At 44.0% G+C, this 11,674-nt stretch overlaps 1 protein-coding gene across 1 annotated transcript; it reads right to left on the bottom strand.

The window, feature by feature from the left end:
• Nucleotides 1-254: 254 nt before the first annotated feature.
• LOC119658155 (phospholipase A2-like) lies at nucleotides 255-9,130 on the bottom strand. The gene is made up of 7 exons (XM_038065422.1): nucleotides 9,079-9,130; nucleotides 5,107-5,115; nucleotides 4,918-5,036; nucleotides 4,766-4,862; nucleotides 4,529-4,675; nucleotides 4,163-4,469; nucleotides 255-601 (listed from the first exon to the last, which is right to left on the bottom strand). Exons 1-7 carry the CDS (start codon nucleotides 9,128-9,130, stop codon nucleotides 520-522), a joined length of 813 nt encoding a protein of 270 aa, XP_037921350.1. The 3' UTR covers nucleotides 255-519.
• Between the last annotated feature and the right edge of the window lie 2,544 nt (nucleotides 9,131-11,674).

The following is an 11,674-nucleotide window of genomic DNA, read 5'->3' as shown; positions in this document are numbered from 1 at the left end:
CGAGTCACTGAGAACTGAATGATTTATCAGGTTGAAAGCTTAAAATAAAAACATAATCAGCTTCTGGGATAATTGAGATTCAAACATCTTTAATCGATCGGCAGAAACGAATTTCGAATGAGTATATCAAGTCCCATATTTTGTATCTATTTTGCTATTAACAATACACAATGTCTACATTTTTTGTGGACAGCAGATGGGATAAAATGACCTGGAAGCATCTTTTTACACTTGACCAATTAGTATGCAACAAGATATAAACAACAGCGTGTATTTTAAGTGTTTATTTTTATTGTATGTTCATAAGAGAGAGGTCACAATCACTACATGTATGATAAATGAGTAAACTTATTAACAAAATTAACAGTGAAATTGAGGAATAAATACAGGGGGATGACTATGGAAACTGTGAGGTTGATTTCTATTATTACTGAAAGCGGGCGGAACTGTTGTACTAATTTCAATTCATTGGCGAAAGGGGATAATTGAGCGTCTTCTGTTTCATTCCCTCTGGTCTTCCTAAAACGGTTTGTTATCGAACCACTGCCAGCTTTTAGCTCTCGTATCGTCTACAACATAATTCAAGCACCTTCCATCAAACCTGTGTATGACAATTTTAAGTTTTATTATTTGAGTATTACCAGAAAACTTAAAGAAATTCCAACATTGTTTTGAATAGCAATAGATAAAATTATAATAACACATCCTACAATGGTGCTGCAAAGAGTATTTCCTTATTCTACTTACATATATTTCTTAATCGGAGGGACACAGGAAGAGCTGTAAACAGTCGGCTAAATATGAGAGAAGAATTAAATTGACTTTACTTAACACTTACATTTCCAGACCCATACTTTCCAATTCTATTCATTCCTCAGGGTATCGTGTGAAACTATTTGACTCGATCAACGCACAATAATATGCACCATTTAACTCTAAATTAAATCGAATTATCCGAAAGTGGAGTCCATGTGCTTTATTACTCCATCAAAGTTCTCCGCCCCTCTCTCCGCCAACGATGAATTAAACGTTTTTCACACCTAATGTCTCATCGATCGAATCTAGCTCCTTTCCCCAGAAAGTAAGGATTTAAGAATACACTCGAAAAATTCCCTGAATCTCATAAAAGGAGATTAAAACGGATAGAAATTAATTGACTGTATGGCGACCAGTATCTTCTACATGGAGCTTATCGCGTCTACCACGCCTACGCACTATCATGGGCTCCTGTGCCTGAGAAATCTTCTCAGGTCATAACACACCGATGACATGGTGGAGGGGAGTGTCAACAAATGCTTGTAACTTTAGATTAACCATCATTATCATCATCAACGGCGCAACAACCGGTATCCGGTCTAGGCCTGCCTTAATAAGGAACTCCAGACATCTCGGTTTTGCGCCGAGGTCCACCAATTCGATATCCTTAAAAGCTGTCTGGCGTCCTGACCTACGCCATCGCGCCATCTTAGGCAGGATCTGCCTCGTCTTCTTTTTCTATCATAGATATTGCCCTTATAGGCTTTCCGGGGGGGATCATCCTCATCCATACGGATTAAGTGACCCGCCCACCGTAACCTATTGAATCGGATTTTATCCACAACCGGACGGTCATGGTATGGCTCATAGATTTCGTCGTTATGTAGGCTACGGAATCTCCCATCCTCATGTAGGGGGCCAAAAATTCTTCTGAGGATTCTTCTCTCGAACGCGGCCGAGATTTCACAATTTTTCTTGCTAAGAACCCAAATTTCCGAGGAATACATGAGACCTGGCAAGATCATTTTCTTGTACAGTAAGAGCTTTGACTCTATGGTGAGAAGTTTCGAGAGGAACAGTTTTTGTAAGCTGAAATAGGCTCAGTTGGCTGTCAACCACCGTGCGCGGATTCCATCATCGTAGCTAGCCGATATGTTTTCTAAATAATACTGGCAAACTATTGGAACGAATAATCTATAACAGATTAATTCGAATTACCGAAAAGGATGGCGGTCTCTCCGAAAATCAGCTCGGTTTTCGAAAGAGAAGGTCTACCTATCCTAGTAGCTAACACAGCTAGGACCGCAACTTGACGAGGGCAAATGTTGTGCAGTGATTATACTTGATGTGAAGAATGCCTTCAATTCCGCTAGATGGAGCAAGGTACTTGAGTCCCTAATCAACTTAGTCGTGGCAAAGTACCTGGTGCGTATCGTTGCAGACTTCCTAATCGATAGGATTCTGTGCTGCGAATCAGATGAAGGAATGAAATCATACCAAACGACATGTGGAATTCCACAAGGGTCTGTCCTAGGGTCACTCTTGTGGATTATTATGTATAATGGAGTACTGACTAGACCTTCCTACTGGTGTGGCCTCCATTGGTGTGACGGTGTGACGGTTGTTGCACGCCTCCTCGAAGAAGTCGAACTTTATGCAAATGAAGCAGTCTATGAGATTAAATTCTGGTTAGAAAATGCTGGTCTACAGCTCGCAGAGCATAAGACGGAAGTAGTACTTATTACCAAGCGGAGAAAGTGCACCTCCATGAAGATCAAAGTTGGAACGCAAACAATTCATTCAAAGCCCGCACTTAAGTACTTAGGTGTAATGATTGACCAGAGGTTAAACTTCAGATTGCATGTGGAGGGTGCAGCAACCAAGGCATATAACATCGGAGCGCTGGTTGCGAGAATGTAGGTGGCCCAAGGCCGCGCTGTCGATTTCTTATTTCGAAGGTGGTCAGTTCGATCCTACTGTATGCAGCCCCAGTATGGGCAGCTGCACTGAAAAATATAGCAAATAAGAGAAAGATTGGAACTGCGTATCGGATAAGTGTACTCCGAACATGTTGCGCTTACAGAACAATATCCAATGAAGCAGCTTGCGTGATAGCAGGAATGATCCCGATTGAGATCCTGACGAAAAAAATACAACGACTTTACGAGCGAACGTATCTCACCGGAGAATCTCCATATCGATTTGGCGTGATGATTCCCCATGTTGCCCAAAGTGCCCAAATATTGCAGAGGACGCAAAACACATCTTTTTTCATTACCCCAGATTCGAAGCCCAAAGGGCTACATTAAAAACTACAACCGGGAAGCACTTTACACCCGAAAATATAGTGGAACTTATGGTGAAAACAAAGAGGATATGGACCGAAGTCGAAAAAGTGATTGCAGCCATCGGAAAGAAGCTTAGGCAGGAAGAAATCATCCGAAAAAATGAACGCGAGAGAAACACGAATATTAACATGAGCGTAGAATAAATTCTGACCCAGCACCGCGGCGAAATACCAAATGGGAGTCCCGCGGGGAGAGTGGAAGGAGAAGGAGGTGGTTTTAGTGGGTAAGAGTCCCAGAGGCCTGCTGTAGCTTTTGAGGCTTTCCACCTTCCATCGGCAGAAAAAAGACAGACAGATAGACAGAGAGTAAATCGATTTTAATAAGGTTTTGTTTTACACAAAACGAATAACGAATTGACTGCAACCATGAGTTGTACGAATTAGCTCCCACACCGGGCATCAGAACCTGCTAAGTATCCCAAGTTGAAATGGGATGCGCATATCGAGTAAATTCCAGAAAGCAAAATTACAAAATGAGTGTTAAATGGTTTCCCTCATCCCCTAAATAGGGCATAGCGTGCTCGGCTTGGTAAAATGCTCCAACCCCTTTATAATTTTAAAATCATAATTAAATATGACAATTTTAGAATGGAATCTCGAATGCTTGATTACAAGGGCCGAGAGTCGTCAGGTAATACCAATCTACAGAAAAATTATTTTAATTTCAAAGTATACTATTGTTTTTTGTTTGCAAGCCAGTATAGTATCCTAAGGGTTGGAATACAAAATCAACTTTTTTCCAGGTTGTAAGTAAATAGTTATGTAGATTGAATTAAAGCGAAATGATCGACAGTAGTAGCAATGAAAAGCGTTATATAATATTCTATTGGACTTAAATTGGATAACGGACTAGAATTAGTGGTATAAGGGGGGGGCTAGAATTGGGGTGATAAACTTTCACGTCTATTAAAAGGTGAAAGTAACCTCTTCTTCCAAGTGCCCTGTTTATATCTAATTTAACTAACAAAACAGCACCTAAGTCAGTCTACCACAAAATGTCCTCAAACCTAACATTGCTACTTATCTTAACTTAAAAACATTTATGAAAGTCATAGTTACCATATCCAACAATACATGATTGGGAACTCCTTGCGAAAACATTGCGGTCTTAGAATATTAAAGTAAGCCATTCCTATCTTTCTCGAAACGAAGGAATTATCGAATTTTAAACATCGATAAAACTTTCGATCGCAATCGCAGTGTGATCTCGTGAAAAACCCAGGATTTCGCAAACCATGTTTTATCGCCTTCGGTGGAATTGAATCTCGACACAAATCGTGGTCGCGACAGCACCTATCCGTTGAGCTAAAATAGCCTATCGATGATTCATCCTGGGCTTGATTGCCTACGCCACACCATATTGTTCCTAATTCATTAAAAAGGTAAAGGTTTAGTTTTATAATCGTAAGTTCCAAGGCTGCCTACCTGGATAAACCGTGTAGATCCGACCACTTACGCCACTCAGAATTCGTTCCAAAAACGGAACATAAATGATAGTATCTAGTCCTTGGTCATGGGTTATGTTGTATAAGTAGTGATGAGTTCGAGCGATATGTTTATTTCCTACTTCGTCTGTAAGATACATTTTATGTACATAATACACCTACCTCCATATAAGAAAGTCCAACCCAAATAACAGGAGAGGACGAAGGCATTACTCACTAGTTGTACTATCCACTTCTTCCTCATTATTTGTTAAAGCTAATTGCGACTCCGGTGACACCTCCGGAAACAGTGGGTTGTCCAGATCTTCGTAATCCTAGAAATGAGCAGAACCCTTAATGTTTTATATTTCAAAGATTTCGGTCCCATACCTCATCGACAATTTCATTGTATGCTCGATCTATTTGGAATTTCTTTGGTCGTGATTGTTTCAAAGGTTTCTTCCGTATGAAAACGTCTGCATAATTATTTCCCTGAGTTGGCTCAATTTCTATTATTAATGACAGCACAACATCTTGGATAAGTGAACAACATATGATTATAACTAAAATCTTCGTTACTCTTAGTGACTGAGTCCCTTTAGATTTTATCTTCCTCATAACCGTGTAACAAAGCAATAATCCCAGTCATTGTTCAAATCACAGGATCTGTAAAAGAGGATCATTAGTTCAGTTGATGCATTTGGACGATCTATTTATTGCTATTGAATATAAATAATAATCTCAATACCTGGCAGCTAGGGATAAAATGCACCCCCAAAAATGAGAAGAAGGAGAAATTTGAGGTCCGGTACGGATAACCGGTGGGAGTCGTCTGGCTTGGTGACTGGGTCGGGCTCTCGTAATGGACAGTACGGCGTCGAAACCGCTAGTCGTGGAGCGGTTCGACGTCTAGGCGCCACGACGACCAGGAGCGTAGCTCCGCTTGCTGCAGCTGTTTCGCCACAATCTGTGGCGACCACTTCAGCAGGTTCGCGTAGGAAGCGGATGAAATGGACTGAAGAAATGAACCTCTTCATCATCCGCTCCTACTACGAAATAACGGCGGGGGCGGGTACAACATCTTACCGCCCCTTGTTGCACCAGAGATTCGTCGAGCGTTTCCCGCAATTCGCGCACGTGACTGTGCAGCGAGTCGCAGACCAGTACCGCTTTATTACTCGCAGCGACATAATCCCGGCCACCATCAGGGAACGTGTTCGACTTGAGGTCATCGGGGAAACTAGTGACCGAGAGCCGATGGGGCCGAGGCGGCGGCATCAACAACACCACGCCGCACTGCAGGTAACAGTTTCAGTAATCGCCGAAGCACTCTTCTCCACCGTCCAGCTGAGGTTTCCACTGAGGTTCGGGACGAATTCCAAAGAACGTGTATAGAATTCTCGGATATGGATCCTTTGCATAGACCAGGTATTTCCAGGCTCTGTGCATCTCCAGCAACTTCGGGAATTCTATCTCAACTCAATGATGAGATTGCATCTTGACTGTGTGCTGATATGTCGCTGCTGCAACTACAATCACTTGTGTATTGTGGTGCAGTTGCGGCTATCAGATTGCACGGTCAGAAGGTTCGCTTTCGTGTTATTGGTTTGAGTGACAAAAGAGATCCACCATGGAAAATTTGTCTGGAACATCGGCGGGACTCACTAAGGCAGGACATTGCTAGGCTGATTCAGATCAGCACTGGCAGTGCCAGCCGACGGGTGAGAAATAAAGTGCAGAGGGTTTACCGGAACTATGCCATCCCCAGTGAGACACCCGTAGTTGAAATTCTGGACACACTAAAACAGAAACTTTCTGTCATATGTAGTCGGTTACGACGGTATGGCGAAAGTTATTCCAGACGTGTCCAGAATGTAACATACGCGAGGAACGAGCGGAGCTTTTTCAGATCTCTCAACGAATCCCAACAGAGCGCCCAGACAATACAGTTCTCGGTGACGGGAGCGAAAGAGTATTGGGGTGGACTTTGGGGGTTACCCGCCCAGCATGCTGAGTGGATCACCGCCGAAGGCACCCGTCATGCCAATACACCTGGCATGAATTTTGCTGATGTTACCGAAGAGGAAGTTCCACGAGCCATAAACAGCTCGAAGAACTGTAGAGGCCCAGGTCTGGATCGGGTGCAGAATTTCTGGTATAAGAAATTTACCAGCATACACTGCCGGTTGGCAAACAGTATAAATGAGGTCATGAGTCGGCCGGAGGAATTTCCACCTTTCCTCATTGCGGGGATTACCTACCTTATCCCTAAGAAGGACACGATGCAGGACCCCGCAGACACAAGACCGATTACTTGCTTGCCAACCCTCTACAAATTCATAACGTCCATTATTAGCGGAAGGATCAATGCGCACCTCGAGACCAACAACATTCTGTCCGAGGAGCAGAAGGGCTGCCGAGTTGGGTCAACGGGTTGCAAAGAGCAACTCATTATCGACTCGGTAGTTGTAGGACAAGCAACTAGAGGCCAAAGAAACCTCTTCAGTTGCTATATCGATTATGCCAAGGCTTTTCATAGCGTTCCGCATACCTGGCTAATCGACATCCTACATCTGTATCGCATTGATCGGAAACTAATAAAGTTTTTGGCGACAGTCATGGAAGGGTGGCATACCACCTTATCGGTGCGTACATCTGAGGGTGCTAATACCTCAGAGCCCATCCGTATTCGGAGGGGCATCTTCCAGGGGGTTCGTTGAGTCCCCTTTGGTTTTGTATGACACTGAACCCCCTTTCATGGCTACTGAATGATGCTAGAGCGCATGGTTTTGCAATAGAGTATAGCCTACGTGCTAAGTGCGAACTGACACACTTGATGTACCTAGATGACATCAACCTGTATGCTGGTACTGACGACCATCTTAGAAGTCTGTTGCGAATAAGAGACATGTTCAGCCGTGATATTTGGATGGAGTTTGGATTAGACAAGTGTCGAATCCAAGCCATCCGCAAAGGTCTTCACGAGCAGAATGCCGGACATAGCATTGGTGACCTCCACATCGAAGCTATGACCGAGACAGACTTCTACAAGTACCTAGGAATTCTGCAAAGAACCCATGCTCGAGTTGGTGATCTGAAGGATGCTCTGCTGTCCAAATTCCTGCGACGTGTAAAGCTGGTGCTGAAATCGCATCCTTAAGGAAGCATAAGATAAGCGCTATCCCTTCACTGGCTTATGCATTCGGAATATTGCCGTGGCCGAAGACCGACCTGGAAAACGTCCAGCGGCGGATACGGACAACTATGTCCAAATTCCGAATGCATCACCCAAAGTCTGCCGTGGAGCAGATGAACCTGCCTCGTGACATCGGAGGTAGGGGCGTGGTTGACGTGGCGGCACAACATCATCGCCAAGTCGACTAGCTGCGCGCTTATTTTTACAGCAAAGAGCAGGCGAGTCCCTTGCATACGACTGTCTGTAAGGCAGACTGTGGACTGACTCCACTTAACTTGAAGGATCGATCTTTCAATCCTCTGAGTGAGGTTAAGTCGGACCAAGAGCGGATCGATGAATGGAAGTCGATGGCAATACACGGTAAACACGTAAATTGTCTTTGGCTGCCATTTGTCGATTTGCATTTGTCGAACAGATGGCTGTGTGCTGGAGAGCTCTTTGCTGAGACGGAGGGGTTCATGTGTGCCATTCAGGATGGCGTGGTCGCCTCCCGAGCTTATAAAACTCTCATCATGAAAGAACGGGTGGAGAACGACCAGTGCAGAATGTGTGGTTCGGCGTTAGAGATGTTGGACCATCTCATTTCTGGCTGTACTGTTATGGCACCGGTGCAATACATCACCAGGCATAATGCTGTATGTAAGGTTATCCATCAAAACCTTGCATACAAGCATGGGCTGATCACGGGAACATGTCCGGTTTACCGATATGAACCGCAAGCAGTACTTGATAGTTCTGCTTACAGCATGTGTTGGGACTGGCAAGTTCTGACTGATCGCCACACTCTACACAACAAGCCTGACGTACTGTGACGTACTGTTGACAAGACGGGTCTCTCCGCGTATATTATTGATGTTGCTATCCCCCATAATAGCAACATTGAACGGAAATACGTGGAGAAGAAGGTGAACTATGAGCCATTGGCTTGGCAAATCAAAGAAATTTGGCGTCTCGAGCTGGTGGTTGTAGTTCCCATAATATTTTCAGCTGCAGGTATTGTACCTAAATCCCTCACGGCTTCCCTTGAAGTCCTGGGACTTTCGCATAGTCTGGTTCAAACCATACAGAAGTACACCATTCTGCATACGTGCTCAATGTTGCGGGGAGTTCTCGACGGATTCTGCCATTGACCTACCACCGGCCACCACCACCAGCGCCCCTTTAGTTTTTAAGTAGATAGGATCGTCCGAGCCTAAATGGTTGGCACTTAGTGCTAGTATTAGGTAAAATCCGGCATCTGCCGAGATTGTGATAACTCAGAAAATAATTGAATATAAAAGATTCTTATTTGTATTAAAAACTAATTCCACTTGTATCAAAAATTCATTACAAACTCGGAATAGTAATCTAATTACCTTTGGAATCGATCTCTACTTTATGATCACAACTTTCTACTTCAATTCTCATTCCATGTTTACGATAGAAACTCACAATTCTTAATTTCACAAAAATCGTAAAAATTTTAGGTTTACAGCCTGATTAGTGTCTTTCCAACATCAACACAAAATTGGTTCATTAAACCTATAATGCTGTTTATGTAAATATATTTGTTCGCCGTTTAAATTACTTTATGGAGGCTATTTTATTGCTTGCAGATACTTCCGCCAAATTTCGCTTAACCAATGGTTACCTTCTTTTGATCTATTCAGCTTATTTTAATATTACGAAAAAGTAAAATTTATATCGTATAGATGCCATGGTTTTGTGCTGAATTCAGGTAATATTTGCTTCATCAAACTGCAAGCTTCATGAAACGGAACGTGGAACTCTCTCTCTCTATAAGCTTCATCCTTTATATTACGTCAATAGTCCTCTACCAGTCATTTGAATAAAATAATTAAGATTTAGCCCTTTGAGAACATTTAGTTTCGTTTATTGGGCCGAGTCACCTTCTTTTGGCCCATTGTGCTTTCCCTTAAAATTGTCTATTTAACCGCCGCCCGCCTTTCGGCGTGCGCAGGCTTCTCCGAATCTGAGAACACCTTGCAGAGGTAGAGAAAAAAGCTCTGAAATAAAACGTTATCTCGGTACCTTCATCTGTGGCGGTAGGGATAGTTGCTTTCATTGGCTGCATGTAGCCGAGACCACCCTGTGGTAACTTCACAAGCTGTGTCTTGTCAAAAGCCCAACCAGGGTTTTCACGTACCGTTCTAGAAATTTTCAGCTGCCGGCAGGAATTCAAATTTCTTCATTCGACTGCATGAACCCTTCAAACGTCACCCTTCAGACTAGACTTGACAATGGATATCGACTGCTCACTCTGGTTCCACCATTGTAAAGTCGGGACGTTAGCGGGTCCGTCTGTGAGCTTACTCATCACCAGAATCCGTCGTGGTGGAAGCCGCTACTCTTACCTATCGCAGTCTCACAAGACCACAACAATCTGCAGGATTTCTGATACCTTACGTTCATATTGAGCATAACTAGTCCAGCATACCTAGTTAGTTAGTTTAGTTTACAGCAAAATGCCGCTCTAGTGGCCCTAGGCTTTTTCAGAAGAATTTTCGCCTGTCGCAAGAGTCCAAATTTCTTCACTCGGCTGCGTGAATCCTCGCAATTTCACCCTTCAGAGTAGACTTGACAGTAGATGGTCGGATTCCAAGAGCTGGTCCGTGCCCCACCATTGTGGATCCCGACCCTCGGCAAGCCAGTCTGTCAGCCTTCTAATTACCAGCGATGTTAGAGTGCCCCGGCACCCACATCAGGAATGTTTCGTTCAATCGGCCAAGTTTCAGCAGCACCTGATGACAACTCCACACCAACTGGCTTGATATGTTGTTGCCATTTAGCGCTGATAATGCCGCCCGACTGTCGGAACAGATTCGAATGGTGCGACCCCTCCATTTTTGTCGCAGACATTCTTCTGCTACCAATGAAATGGCATATGTCTCCGCCTAGAATATGGTCGTCATTTTTCCGAGGCGTCGGGCCAGTTCTATAATCGGATTCTCTGAGAACACCCCTGCGCCCGATCCACCCTCCATGACCGACCCGTCGGTGAAGATTATTAGGTCTGTAATCTGAAAAGACTCATGGCCATTTGTCCACCATTCTTCTCTTTCGGTGATTACGATAGTGTATGTCTTTTCAAAGACGAATTTGGAAACCATATGATCGGTTGGCATCAGGGCTACTGGATTTTTTCAAGGAATTTCCAGATAGACGCATGTCCGTGTGATTGGCCGCCTTTCCACCCCCCCCCCCCAATGGTGTCGAGCCTATATGCGTCGTTGGATGCTTTCCGTTTCACAACAGCTTCCTGCTGTTAACAAAGTTCAGTCTTGGCCACCAGACGATGCATGCATACATCAAAATAGGTTTTATTATGGATGTATACATCCAGTATATTCGTTTGGGTGAAAGTCCCCAGGTCTTACCTACCGCATTCCTACAGCATCAGAGCAATCTGCACGATTTCTGATATTGTTCCTGGATATGATGCTTCCACGGTAACTTGGAGTCAAAATGTACTCCTAAATAATCGACTGTTTGTGCCAGCTGGGTCTCCGCCCCTGCTAAGGTAGGTATTGTATAGCTACCCCACCTGACGTTCATAACTAGTCCAGTCTCCATAGCGTTCACCGGATTTTATGCAGAGTTACATTCAAGCGGTCACATACTGTGTCCGCAAACTTGCCGGTAATTATTACGACTAGGTCGTCCGCAAATACTTGCGCGAAGACTTTTTTATCCTCCAGGAGCCACGGCAGGGTATCCATTACCAAGAGCCATGACAGTGGAGAGAGAACCCCTCCCTGTGGCAACCCCTGAGACATCCTGCTTCAATAGACTTCTGGCCGACCGACATGTGGATTTTTCTCCACTCTAGCATGTGAAGGATCCAACTGATTAGCAGCGGTTCGATTCCATGCTGTCTTTCCGCATCACAAATTGACGCGAATGAGGCATAATTGACGGCACCTTCGATGTCCACGAATGCGCCTAAGACGT

The sequence above is a fragment of the Hermetia illucens genome, chromosome 5 (assembly GCF_905115235.1).
Source record: "Hermetia illucens chromosome 5, iHerIll2.2.curated.20191125, whole genome shotgun sequence".
NCBI classification, from domain to species: domain Eukaryota; kingdom Metazoa; phylum Arthropoda; class Insecta; order Diptera; family Stratiomyidae; genus Hermetia; species Hermetia illucens.
Note: the sequence above shows the minus strand (reverse complement) of the source record. Positions and strands in the feature narration are given on the sequence as shown.